The 14939-nt window shown below is 35.1% G+C and overlaps 1 protein-coding gene across 1 annotated transcript in view; it reads left to right on the forward strand.

Annotated features, from left to right (window-relative positions):
• BRIP1 (BRCA1 interacting DNA helicase 1) overlaps positions 1-14939 on the forward strand; it is a 211222-nt gene that overhangs the window by 183463 nt on the left and 12820 nt on the right. The window contains exon 17 of the mRNA XM_055400032.2: positions 7032-7144. Within this exon, the coding sequence (XP_055256007.1) occupies positions 7032-7144 (113 nt within the window). The remainder of the gene's footprint in view (positions 1-7031; positions 7145-14939) is intronic.

Genomic DNA, 14939 nt, shown 5'->3' on the forward strand with positions numbered 1-14939 from the left:
GGAATGTAGTTTTATGCCCTGTAATTAATTGAGTCTCTTTGAAAAATTATATGGTTATAATATCAACTTCAAGGACTAGATAGTCCAGAAAAGATGCAGAAGTTAAATTTAACACAGTCTATGTGTTATTGTCTAGATAGAAGATGAATGTAGATACAGTCACTCGGAAAAATGAGAAATTCTTGATGTCCTTTAATAGTGGAGCCTTTGAGGCAGTAAATATTGTATCAAATGCATTAGTACTATTTCAACCTTGATTTTTAAATTTGTTTAGATCATCATCAACTGCTTTTGTATGCTTTGATTTTTTTACACTAACCAGCGTCTTCAGTGTGTATAGTTATTTTGCTCTAATTGATGTTTCATTATTTCTATTGATCTGTCTTAAGATTTACTGAGTAATTTTTCTGCCTTTTCCATTATGTTAAACCCATTCGGTGAATTTTTTTCAGCTATTCTATTTTTTTAATTTATATTTGGATCTTTTTTATATTTCCATTTTTCTGCTGAGATTCTCTGAAGTCTAGTCATTAAACCATACGTTTTTAGGTTATTTAAATATATTTATAACAGCTAAAGTCTTTGCTAATTCCAATGGCTGAGCCCTTTTTCAATTGGTTTCTACTGACTGCTTGCTTTTTCCTTGATTACTGATATCTTTCCAGTAATTCCTGTTGTAGAGTGGACATTGTGAATGGTACATAATAGAGATTCTGGATTCTGTTATTCTCGAGAATATTGATTTTTATTTTTTAGGCAAATCAGTAACTGATCATTTTGAACTTATATAGACACAATTTGACAATATATTTGGGGAGATGTGGGAAAAAATCAAAGTGCAGTCTTTGAATTGTTTTCCTGTGGTTCTTGTTAGCTGCTGCTGCTGCTGCTAAGTCGCTTCAGTCATGTCTGACTCTGTTTGCGACCCCATAGACGGCAGCCTACCAGACTCCTCTGTCCCTGGGATTCTCCAGGCAAGAATACTGGAGTAGGTTGCCATTTCCTTCTCCAGTGCATGCATGTATGCTGAGTTGCTTCAGTTGTGTTCAACTCTGTGACCCCATGGACAGCAGTCCACCAGGCTCCTCTGTCCATGCAATTCTCCAGGCAAGAGTACTGGAGTGGGTTGCCATTTCCTTCTCCAGATTCTTGTTAGGGTTTGGTTTAAATCTTTTTGGGGGTAGTTTAAAACTAGCATTGCTCTAAATTGTGGTCCTTATTTCTAACGTGATACCTTGCCATTTGTATGTATGTGTTGTGTGTGTTTTACTTTATTTTTTATTTAAAATATATATCTTGGTTAAATTTTCATGTCAGAACATACAGATCTATTTCTTTTTGTATAATAACCCAATATTTATCTCAGAATAAATGTAATTTATTTCATTGATCCATTTGATGTCCATTTAGATTGTTTCTTAATTTTCTTCAATACAAAGATGTAATGAATATCCATGTACATACTAATATTTATCTATAGTTATTGGAAAATATAAACACATTTGGTAAATGATTTTTGGTATTCTACAAATGAAAACAATGGAAAGGTTAAATTTGCATTTCTTGGTTTATTAATAAGGTTGAACATCTTTTCATGTCAGTTACCATTTATCATTCATCTTTGATGACTTGCTTTCTCACAGACTGTTCACTTTCAGTGGTGAAATTTTGTTACTGATTGTGTATGAGCTCATTGTGTATTAGGTAACAGAACTTCTCCAGTATTTCATTTGATTTTCATTGTTATTTATGGTCTGTTTTGAGGCCAGGAAAGATTTTTACCACAGAAATAAGGGATCCATCTTTTCAAAACCAGGATCAAAGCCGACAGATAGTTTGGCACAGCACTGTATGCTGCTGCTAAGTCACTTCAGTCGTGTCTGACTCTGTGTGAGCCCATAGACGGAAGCCCACCAGGCTTTCCCGTCCCTGGGATTCTCCAGGCAAGAACACTGGAGTGGGTTGCCATTTCCCTCTCCAATGTGTGAAAGTAAAAAGTGAAAGTGAAGTCGCTCAGTCGCGTCCAACCTTTAGCGACCCCACAGACTGCAGCCCACCTGGCTCCTCCATCCATGGGACTCTCCAGGCAAGAGTACTGTTATGGCTTACCATTGCCTTCTCCGACAGCACTGTATGGACCTCTTTTTTCCCCAGTTTCTTTGAGATATAATTGACAAAAATTGCATATATTTAAGGTGTAAAATGTGGTGACTTAATTTATATTGTAAAATTACTATAATCAGGGTAATTAACATAAACATTTTCTCACATAGTTACTATTTTTTCAGTGTGTGGTGAGAACACTTAAGGCCTTAGCATATTTCAAGTGTACAATACGTTACTATTGAGTATAGTCACCATGCTGTACATTCAGATCCCAGAACTTATTCATCTTATAACTGAAAGTAATTGATAATTTATACTCTTTTACCTAGTATCTCCCAATTTCCTCTACCCCTCACCTACTACCTAACCACATACTTTGGAGTTCAATATGTTTAGCATTTTTAGATGCCACGTATAAGTGAAGTCATGGCTGTGTTTCTATGTCTGGCTTATTTCACTAGTATAACATCCTCCAGGTTCATCCATGTTGTTACAAATGACAAGCTTTCCTGTTTATGGCCGAATAATATTCCATTGTATGTGCACATGTGTGTGTATAGTTTACACTTTCTTTATCCATCCAGTCATTCGTCAATGACATCTGGGTTGTTTCCATATCTCATATATGTGAAAAATGTTGCAGTGAACGTAGGATTGCCCACATCTCTTCAAGACTGGTTTTATTTATTTTAGACATATACCCAATAGTGGGATAGCTGGATTATATGATAGTTCTATTTTTAATTCTTTGGGGGACTATCCATACCATTTTTTATAATGGCTATACCAACTTATCGGAGAAGGCAATGGCAAGCCCCTCCAGTACTCTTGCCTGGAAAATCCCATGGATGGAGGAGCCTGGTAGGCTGCAGTCCATGGGGTCGCTAAGGGTCAGACACGGCTGAGCGACTTCACTTTCACTTTTCACTTTCACACATTGGAGAAGGAAATGGCAACCCACTCCAGTGTTCTTGCCTGGAGAATCCCAGGGACAGGGGAGCCTGGTGGGCTTCCGTCTATGGGGTCACACAGAGTCGGACATGACTGAAGTGACTTAGCAGCAGCAAGTGACTTAGCATACCAACTTATGTTCCCACCAGCAGTGTATAAGTGTTCCTTTTACTCCATACCCTTGCTCACACTTGTCATCTTTTGTCATTTTGGTAATGATTAGTGATGTTAAACACCTTTTCATATACCCACTGGCCATTTGTGAATAAGATAAGGATCCAGTTTTATTCTTTGGTGTGTGGATATCCAGTTTTCCCACCACCATTCCTAAAGAGACTATCCATTTCTCCGTTGTCTGTTCCTGTTGCCCTTGTCAAAGATTAATTAACCATATATGTGTGGATTTATTTATGAACTTTCTCTTCTGTTCCATTGGCCTGAGTGATTTTATGCCTGTACCATATTGTTTTTATTACTAAAGTTTTTAATATAAATAAAATTTATAAATTGATGTAAATCAAACTTTTGATTACCAAAGTTTGAAATTAGGAAATGTGTTGCCTTCAGCTTTGTTCTTTCTTCTTAATATTGTTCTGACTATTGAGGGTCTTTTGTGGTTCCAAAGAAATTTTAGAATTGTTTTTCTATTTCTGTAAAAAATGTCACTTTAATTTTGATGGAGATTTTATTAAACCTGTAGATCACTTTGGGTAATAAGGACATTTTAATAATACTAATTATTCTTATCCATAAACACAGGATCTTTCCATTTATTTGTATTTCTTCAGTTTCTTTCATCAGTGTTTTATAGTTTTTAGGGTAAAGGTTTTTCACCTCCTTGGCTAAATTTATTCCAAAGAATGTTATTCTTTTTGTTGCTATGGTAAATGAGGTTGTTTTCCTCATTTCTTCTTTTTCTTTTTTTTGGATGGTTTGTTGTTAGTGTATAGAAACACTATTTAGTATGTTTATTTTGATTTTTGTATGTTGATTGCTGTATCTTGCAACCTTACAAAATCATTTATTGGTTCTAAGAGTTTTTTGGTAGATCTTTAGGATTTTCTATATATAAGATCATGTCATCTGCAAACAAACAGTTTTACTTCTTCCTCTCTGATTTGGATGACTTTTATTACTTTTTCTTGCCTAACTGCTCTGGCTAAGACTTAGTACTTTGTTAAATAGAAGTGGTATGAGAGGGCACCTCTCCTTCCTGACTTCAGAGGAAAAACATTTAGCTTTTCACTTTTAAGCATGATGTTATCTATGGGCTTGTCTCTATGCCCTTTATTATGTTGAGTTTACATTTCACTATGCCTCATTTTTGAAAACTTTTATCTGAAAGGATGTTTAATTTTGTCAAATGCTTTTACTGCATCTATTGAGATAATATTTTTATCCTTCATTTTGTGGTAGTGGTGTGTCACATTTATTGATTTATGTATGTTGAACCAACTTGTATTTCAGGGATAAATCCCACTTGATCATGATGTATGATCCTATTACTGTTCTGTCGAGAGTTTTTTTGCCACTCAAAATACTGGCCTATAATTTTCTCTTTTTATAGTGTCCCTACATGCTTTGGTGTGAGAGAAATGGGGATCTCTTAAAGTAAGTTTGGAAATGTTCCCCTCTCTTCAGTATTAACTGAATCATTTGAGAAGAATTGGTGTCAATTCTTAGTAGAATGGTGTCAATGCTTAGTAGAATTTCCATTTCACCAATGAAGTTATCTGGTCCTGAGCCTTTCTTTGTTTGAGAGGTTTTTGACTACTGCTTTAATGTCCTTTTATAGAAGTCTGTTCAGATTTTCTGTGTCTTTATGATTTAGTCTTGTTAGGTTGATTGTTTCTAGGAATTTATCCATTTCTTCTAGGTTATCCACTTTTTAGCAAATAGCTATTTATAGTAGTCTCTTACACTTCTTTGTATTTCTGTAGTATCAGTTGTAATCTTTGTTTTCATTTGTAACATTGCTTGACTCCTTTTTTTTGCTTAATTATTTAGCAAAAGTTTATCAGTTTTATTTATCTTTTAAAAAAACCCTTAGTTTTATTGATTTTTTTTCTGTTGTTTTTTCTGGTCTGTTTCATTTATTTTTGCTCTTGTCTTAGTAGTTTCCCTCCTGCTGAGATTAGCTTGTTCTTTTTCTCTCATTTCTTAAGATGTAAAATTTTGTTGTTTATTTGAAATCTTTATTTTTTCTTAATGTAGGCATTTTGTTTTGCTATAGACTTCTTAGAACTGCTTTTGCTACATCCCATAGTTTGGTTTCTTGTGTTTCCATTTTTGTTTGTGTCTATATACTGTTTGATTTTTCTTTTGATTTCTTTGACCCATTGATTGTTCAGGTATATATTCTTTAATTTCCACATATTTGTGAATATTTCAGCTTTCCTAATGTTACTGATTTCTAATTTCTTACCATTATAGTTGGAAAAGATACTTGATGTAATTTCAGTCTTAAATTTCTTAAGACTTATTTTGTGGCCCATCATATAGTCTATCTTGGAGAATGTTTGATATGTATTTGAGAAGAATGTGTTTTCTATACCGTAGATTTAAACCAAATCATGACAGTAATTGGGGCTTCCCAGGTGGCAGTAGCAATAAAGAATCTGCCTGCCAATGCAGGAGATGTAAGAGACTCAGGTTCGATCCTGATGTTGGGAAGATCCCCTGGAAAAGGAAATGGCAACCCATTCCAGGATTCTTTCCTGGAGAATCCCATGGACAGAGAGGCCTGGCAGGCTGAAGTCTGTAGGGTCACAAAGAGTCAGACATGACTGAAGCAGCTTAGCACCCATTTTCTTGTTGAAAACTGAGTGTGACAGTAATTACATTGAATAAATAGTCTGCTGCTAAGTCACTTCAGTCGTGTCCGACTCTGTGTGACCCCATAGACAGAAGCCCACCAGGCTCCCCCGTCCCTGGGATTCTCCAGGCAAGAACACTGGAGTGGGTTGCCATTTCCTTCTCCCATGTGTGAAAGTGAAAAGTGAAAGTGAAGTCGCTCAGTCGTGTCCAACCCATAGCGACCCCACGGACTGCAGCCCACCAGGCTTCTCCATCCATGGGATTTTCTAGGCAGGAGTACTGGAGTGGCTTGCCATTGCCTTCTCCGGAATAAATAGTCTAAACATCCCAATTAAAAAGCAGAGATTATCAAGCTGGATAAACATGAAATAATGAACTACTGATGTATGTTTCAACATTAATGAATTCCAAACTCATTATGCTAGATGAAAAAAGACACAAATGGTTACACACAGTGTAATAACATTTACATAGAATTCTACACAAAGCAAAACAGAAAACAGATCATTGATTGACCAGGTCAGCAATAAAGGAAATTGCCTGAAGAAGGATAGAAAAAAATTTTTAGGAAGTGAAAATATTTTATATTATGATTGTGATGGTGGTTACATTTATTAAAATTTGTCTACATGTACATTAAAAGTTTGAGAATTTTGTCGTACATAAATTATGTCTAAAACACAGAGCTGATTACTTATGTTCATGTATGAATTTAGGTAGTGTTAAGGTGAATGGGCAGTGGCACCCCACTCCAGTACTCTTGCCTGGAAAATCCCATGGATGGAGGAGCCTGGTGGGCTGCAGTCCATGGGGTCGCTAAGAGTCGGACACGACTGAGCGACTTCACTTTCACTTTTCACTTTCATGCATTAGAGAAGGAAATGGCAACCCACTCCAATATTCTTGCCTAGAGAATCCCAGGGACGGGAGAGCCTGGTGGGCTGCCATCTATGGGGTCGCATAGAGTTGGACACGACTGAAGTGACTTAGCAGCAGCAGCAGCAAGGTGAATGGAAATGTTTTAAATGACCAAAAGAAAAGTTTGTTTTGAAAATTCTTTCTACCCTAATTAAATGATATTCAAAATGTTAGAAGTTAATATGATTTTTAAATGAGCTTTAATTATCTACTGTATTCTTTATATTTTAAAATTATAGGTTGAACTAAAAAGACAGTATAATGATCAGCATTCAAAATTAAGAGGTCTTTTACCAGGTCGTCAATGGTATGAAATTCAAGCATACAGGGCGTTAAACCAGGCCCTTGGTAGGTAAGTGGAGTGAAATTTAATGTAACACTACTGTAATATTATCTCCAGCCAGGACTATGTGTACATCTAGTCTTGCTGCTTTATTCCTTATAAATAAATTTGATGGAATTTTAGTTTACTGGAACACTCGGTACTGGTATATTCTCAGTGATAGATGTCAGAAGTGAAAGTTGAAAGAGTCAGTGAAGTAAATGAAACTCAATATTTGCTTAAGTTCAAAGATTTATGATTGGTCAGTGAGTATACAACAGAAGTGCTCAGTAGATGTTAATAGAAGCTCACCACCAAACAATAAAGTTTTATCTTGTGAACATCAGAACCCAAATGATGATTTTATGGATAAAAAGCAAACTAAGAACGATTAAAAATAAACTGTGTTCATGGTACTAGAGAATTCAACACCCTGACAGTAAAATTTAATTATAATACTCCTTTTTCCAAAGATTGTGGTCCATTAAGATTTGTGCTTTGTGGAACTAGTTTTTAAAACACCATTTTATACCATAATTTCACATGAGGTCCTACAGCGGGGTTCCGCAACTCATTCTCATCCATGGCCTGTTAGGAACTGGGCTACACAGCAGGAGATGAGCAGCCAGTGAAACTGGAAATCCCTCCTAACCATCTTCTCCCCTACCCCACCCCCCAGCTGCCATCTGTGGAAAAATTATCTTCCATGAAACTTGTCCCTGATGCCAAAAGGGTTGGGGACTGCTGTCCTACAAGACATCAACACTTTAAATTTATTAACACTAAAATTATTAGATTATTTATAATCTAATGTAACATTTTATCATTTTCTATTTCTGAAATTGTAATTAGTTTATGCATATAATAGTTTTTTCCTGTGAAGCTATACAAATAAAATTCAGAAAATTCAAATAGAAGAACACAGGTTAAGGGCAAAATCACGAAAACATGGCCGTTTGACACATTTTCAGTTGAACCAGAAGACCTGCAGCTAACCATTACCTACCCTAACCAATCTAGAAATTATATTCTTCTTGTGTCTTGTTTATTCACATTAGCTTATTTATACCTGAGCAGACCAGAATGCTTTTGTGTTCAGATTCACATATGCTGATGACATAGGACTGCAACAGCTAAAGTAAGTCTAAAACACATCACCTACTCCACTCCCCATCATTTCAGAATGATATTCTGTAGTTGTTTCTGTTCAAACTGAATTATTTAGTTCTACGTTTAACCTACTGATACGGTTAAGTTGCTGCCCTTCTCTTCCTAGAAATCCCACTTGTACTTGGCATCAAGTTGCACTGGAAATTGTCCTTGAAGCATTCCATCTACTTATTTTGTCTCTCCCTGTTGGTTGACCTGTTTGTTGTATTAGAATTTTAATATTCAACAAATAGTTTCTAGGGGAACCTGAATATTTGTTTTTAAAATTCTTGACTTTTAGTTACTATGCTGAATTTCAGGAAAATAAATATTTTTACCTCAGTTGATTATTTTTTCTCTCAGTATGAGCAATACCTTGAATTTTCAGAAACCATTTAAAGCAAAAGTATATTTGTATCTTATTTTGTCATTTACAAACTTTTTCTACATATATTAAGCAGGTTGTGAAGATGAAATTACTTGCCTAATGTTACATAGCTGCTAAATGCACTTTCACGTCTTAACCCCACCTACATTTAAAACCTTAAGACTTGATTTTTCATCCTTATGCCCTGCCTGTATCCACTAAAATTATCACTATTAAGTATAAACATCTCACTATTAAGCTATTAAATATACCATATTCTTTCATTACTCTTTGCCGTCACATTCAAGTTACCATACAATTCATCTGGTAAGTTTACCAGTTAAAACCTAGTTGAAGAGGTCATGTCCTACATGAAGACTTTTTAAAATTTCTCCAACTAAAGTTATTTACTCTGTAGGAAACCCATAGCATTTTATATTTATCTCTATTATAACATATATCTCGTTATATTGGAATAGCCTGTTAATATATCTGTCTCCTTCCCTAAACATGTATTAGACATTTTTACATTCTTAGCAACTGTGTCTCATCTTGGGCAAAGTATGTACTTGTTGAATTAGTGAAAAATGCCAGGTTCAGTGCTTTTCCAGCTATACCATATTGAGCAGAGAGTTTCTAGAGCCTTGAAACATACTTTTCAAGAATTTCAGAAAAGCATGTGTTTATAATATTGATATATAATACTATAGTTTCATTATTTCATTAATTAAAAAGTGACAGCCTTTTATTTTACTGTTTTTAGAGAAACAGAATCAACAAGTAGCAACTTATTACAAAGAAACATCCACTAAAAATTCAAGTGAATATTTTATATCATGATAAAATTCATAATGCGTATTGATTGACATAAAAGGTGCTTATACTAAGGCACTGTTCTTATAAGAGATATGTCTAGAAGGACTAAAGTAAGCAGAAACAAATTGAGTTTAAAAAATGTTATCTTTTTTTTAAGCCCACCTGGGACTCTTAGCATATTTGAAGTAATATAAGTCCATGAAATGTAATAACAGCTTTCAGGAATGTACCAGATGGTTTTGTGACCAGGTTGCAACTGCACTATAAGTTTCCTAACAGCTCTGCTTTACTGAAGTATAATCTTTGTCTCAAGTGGGCATAATTCATTTGAGCAAGGCAGTATGAAAACAATGGGAAAAAGGAAAGGTGAAACCTTTTTCTCTGAACTATTTTGTTAACTTAATGCCTTTCTGTTAAAGAACACTTAAAACATAAACCAAAGTGGAACCATGATAGAATGGCACCCTGATTTTACATTGATTTTCAACACTGTTTTATAAAATGGTGTTGTTATGTAACAATTGACAGTATCCCTCTTTCTATCCTGCCCTTCCAATTTTGTGGTTGGTCTGATACCTAGGAACCTATGGATTACTTTAAAATATCATAAATATAAAATTTAGATTTTTTAAGTCCCTATGGAGAAATCAAACATTTATATGAATTTTTACCCCCTCTCAAAATCCCATGATGGTATAGGAATAAAAATGTCAACTCTGTAGACATGAAAAGAGTGGGAGAAGAGACAATAACAGATGATCTGTCAATAAATTTTGAACACAGAAAGACAGATGAATGATTGAATGACTTAACAGGCAAGAGAAAGCTGAAATTTAAATCTATAGTCATAAAAGCTAATAAGATCTTTTCAAGCATAGAAAAACTTAGGACTTGGAGCTACTCTAGAATTGATTACATGTTAGTATAAGAAGTAGTTAGACAGCCCACTCCATCCAGGTTTACTCTCTGTCTATAATGAACTAGAGAGTCTATATATTCTTTAACTATGGGTACAGCTAAGAAGGGGTTAAAGATGGGAGGTAAGAAAAGTCTGCCTACTAAATATGAGAACTCTATTCTCTTTTTTTCCCTCAGCTGACAATCTTATATCTTCAAGGCAGGAAAGTCCAGTGTTCTCTAAGACAAGTGGCAACCCTGTCTTATGTTGGTCTGATGCCTTGGAACCTATGGATTACTTTAAAATATCACAAGAGAGTATCATAAGGTGGAAGTCCTTGTAGGTGGAAGAACTTGTAGAAAACAGAAACAGTGTAATAGAACAGGGGTTGGCAAACTGTAACAGGCCAGACAAGAATGTTTTATGTTTTTCAGGCTACATACAGTCTGCATCCATATTCTTTTTTGTTTTTTATTTAACCTTTAAAATGTAAATACCATTCCTAGATTGTAGGCTATACAAAAATATGATGTGGGCTAGATTTCCTCTGTGGACTGTATTTTGCCAACCCTGGGACAGAAGAAAACTTTATAAATTTCTATTGGTAATATCCATAGGGAGGTAAGATAGTGCCTCCATAAAACAAGAATGGAAAATAAGAAAAAGCTCCTAAACATTAATATGGTAGCAACAGATTTTAAATGTAGAATTGGATTTAGGAAGGAAAAATTAGAATTTCCCATATCCAAAAATCAAAGAGAAATAGGAAAGAAGAACTAGAAAATTAGAGGAGCAATATGCAAGAACCAACTTCTGATAAATAGGAGCTCCATATGAAGAGACTGGAGAAAATAAATATGTCAAAGAAATAATTCAAGAAAAATGCTCAGAATTGAAGAACGTAGTTTCCTGATGAAAAGACATACTCAAGCACCGGTAAAGGGGAAGAGCTACAAAGCACCTCACTATGCAGTTTCAAAGTACCTAAGGTAAAGAAGAGGTCCTAAAACCATCCAGAGAGAAAAAAACAACTCTCATACAGAGGATAGGGGGTTTAAATTGAAATAGACTTCTTAAAAGCAACACCAGAAGCCAGAAGACTGTTGAAAATTATCTTCAACTATCTGAGGGAAATTTTTGATTAGCAATTTATGTTCTAAGCAACCCCCAAATGATCAATAAACTGTAAGACAAAATAAAGCCTTCAGTGTTAAAGGAGCTGAAACATTTGCTTCAAATGCACAGTTTCTCAGGATTCTACTGAAAGATGTACTTTATCAAAGAAGAGAAAATTCAGAAAGAGGAATACCAACGATGCAGGAAACTGGAGTTCCAACCCAGAAAATTTGAATTCCCAAAACAAGAAAGAAGGTTCTGGGATGAATCTGTATGGCAGTCCCATAGTAGTTAGTCTAGATTGGTTTTTGAGGATGGAAGGTTTGCCCATATTGAAAAAAATTCACAGCTGTGACAAAGTAGGAATTAATTAATGATAGAAAACAGAAAATTAAGCAAGAACGGGGAGAAGGAGAGTTAGTAACTCCAAGGCAGACAAAAACATACAAGAAAGGGACTGTAATCATAGTCCATCATGTAGTTTCATCTATATATGATAAGCCACTGAATATTGGTTTACAAAAGAATTGTGATATAACTCTACTAGGAGACTGGAGAGGAGTGAAGTTATCAGTAATATGAAATAAGCGTCTTCTATAGGAAGAATATCTACATAATTTATAGTGGTTAAAATCCAAGACAATGACAAGAACTATCTAAGGTATTTTAAATTAATTGTTTCTGAGATGTGGTATGAGTAGGCAAAAGAGAATTCTGTTTTTATTAAAACTATTATAATATTATAAAACTTTGATTTTTAAACTGTGCTTGTGTATTTCATTAAGAATTAAAATTTACAAGCTAAAATTAACTTTTTACAATGTCTGGAGGTTTCAGTTCTAGATAAAATGGAATAAGTGCATTCTCTACTGTTTTAAAAACCTGGATAAAATACATAGAGCTGCTATTTGAGTACTACAAAAAGTAAATCATACTAGACAGACTGATAATTTGAATTCTGATCTTCCCCAGTGAACTGGTTGGAATAACTATATTAATATCAGGACAAAGTAGAATTCAGAACAAAGAAAATTACAGGGGTGCTAAAAGGAAAATTGCATAATGGTAAAAGGTTCACTTATCAAAAAAGACATAACAATCCTAATTGTGTATTCACCTAAAAATAGAACCTCAAATGACACAAAAGCTGACATCTGAATAGAGATAGACAAATCCACAAGTATAGTTGGACTTTAAAATTCCTCTTTCAATAATACTGGGTTGGTCAAAAATTTCATAAGATCTGATGGAAAAACCTAAATGAACTTTTCAGCCAACCCAATAGCTAGTAGTAGGAAACAGAAAAACAGTAAGGAGATAAAAGATTTAAACAAAGTTGTTAACCAGCTAGGTCAGATTGACATTATAGAGTACTCCACCCAACAACAGAATAAACATAACCTAAAGAACATGGACCAATGTAGACAATGTCCGGGGTGACAAAGTTAAAAGTTGTTTTGAAGATTTGAAAGCAATCAATAAGAATTATCTCTAAGGGAGTTGAAAAGGTTGAAGTTGGTATATAAAGCCATTTTAAATATGATCAAAGAACTAAGAAAATTATGTCTAAAGAACTTAAGAAACTTAAGAAACTATGGGAATGATGTTTCACCAAGTGAAGAATATCAATAATTAGAATTTATTTTTTAAAAAAAGAACCTAATGGAAATTCTGGAGTTGAAATGTACAATAAGCGAAATGAAAAATTTATTAGAGGGGCTCACCAGCAGTTTTGAGCAGAGAGAAGAAATAATTGATTTCTAGTATGAGGAAGAGATAGAAGAAGAATGAAGAATAATTAAGATAGCCTCAGAAACCTGTACAACCACAGCAAGCATACCAACATACACATAGAAAGAGTCTTAGGGGGAGAAAAGAGAGAGAAGATTTTTTTGAAGAAACAATGGCTGGAAACTTTGTAAATTTGGTGAAAAACACTGATCTCCACATCTCAAAAAAACAGAAAACTCCAAGTGGTTTGAACTCAAAGAGATCCATACATCAGAATGTTGTGATCAAACTATCAGAAGACAAAAAGAGAATCTAGAAAACAGCAAGAGAAAAACCATATACAGGATCTCTTCAGTTAGCAGATCTTTTACTGAACACTATGGAAAGGAAGCAGTAAACTGAAATATTTAAAGTGCTGAAAGAAAAAGACCATCAATGGAATATATATCTGGCAAAATTATACTTCAAAGATTAAGGAGGAAGTAGAACGCTTACTCCTTGGAAGGAAAGTTATGACCAACCTAGATAGCATATTAAAAAGCAGAGACATTACTTTGCCAACAAAGGTCCGTCTAGTCAAGGCTATGGTTTTTCCAGTGGTCATGTATGGATGTGAGAGCTGGACTGTGAAGAAAGCTGAGCACTGCAGAATTGATGCTTTTGAACTGTGGTGTTGGAGAAGACTCTTGAGAGTCCCTTGGACTGCAAGGAGATCCAACCAGTCCATTCTAAAGGAGATCAATCCTGGGTGTTCATTGGAAGGACTGATGCTAAAGCTGAAACTCCAATACTTTGGCTACCTCATGCGAAGAGTTGACTCACTGGAAAAGACTCTGTTGCTGGGGAGGATTGGGGGCAGGAGGAAAGGGGACGACAGAGAATGAGATGGCTCGATGGCATCACCGACTTGATGGAGGTGAGTTTGAGTGAACTCTGGGAGCTGGTGCTGGACAGGGAGGCCTGGCGTGCTGTGATTCATGGGGTCGTAGAGAGTCGGACACGACTGAGTAACTGAACTGAACAGAACAAAAAATTTCACAATTCATATAGAAACACAAGACTCCGAATAGCCAAGGCAGTCTTAGAAGAATAGAACTAGAGGAATCAACCTTCCTGATTTCAGATTATACTACAAAGCTGCAGTCATCAAGACAGTATGGTTCTGGCACAAAAACAGAAATATGGACCAATGGAACAACATAGAAAGCCCAGAAATAAACCCATGCATCTATGGGTACCTTATTTTTGAGAGAGGAGGCAAGAATATACAATAGGGCAAAGACAGCATCTTCAATAAGTGGTGTTGGAAAAACTGGGACAACTACACATAAAAGAATGAAATTAGAACACTTCCTAACACCATACACAAAGATAAACTCAAAATGGATTAAAGACCTAAATGTAAGACCAGAAACTACAAACTTCTTAGAGGAAAACATAGGCAGAACAGTTGATGACATAAATCAAAACAAGATCCTCTGTGATCCACGTCCTAGAGTAACAGAAATAAAAGCAAAAGTAAACAAGTGGGATTTGATTAAACTTAAAAGATTTTGCACAGCAAAGGAAACTGTAAGCAAGGTGAAAAGACAACCCTCAGAATGGGAGAAAATAATAGCAAATGAAACAACTGACAAAGGATTAATTTCCAAAATATACAAGCAGCTCATACAACTCAATACCAGAAAAACAAACAACCCAATCAAAAAGTGGGGGAAAGACTTAAACAGACATTTCTCCAAAGAAGA

The sequence above is a fragment of the Moschus berezovskii genome, chromosome 20 (genome assembly GCF_049115385.1).
Source record: "Moschus berezovskii isolate FMDL1 chromosome 20, NW_MosBer_1.0, whole genome shotgun sequence".
Lineage (NCBI taxonomy): Eukaryota > Metazoa > Chordata > Mammalia > Artiodactyla > Moschidae > Moschus > Moschus berezovskii.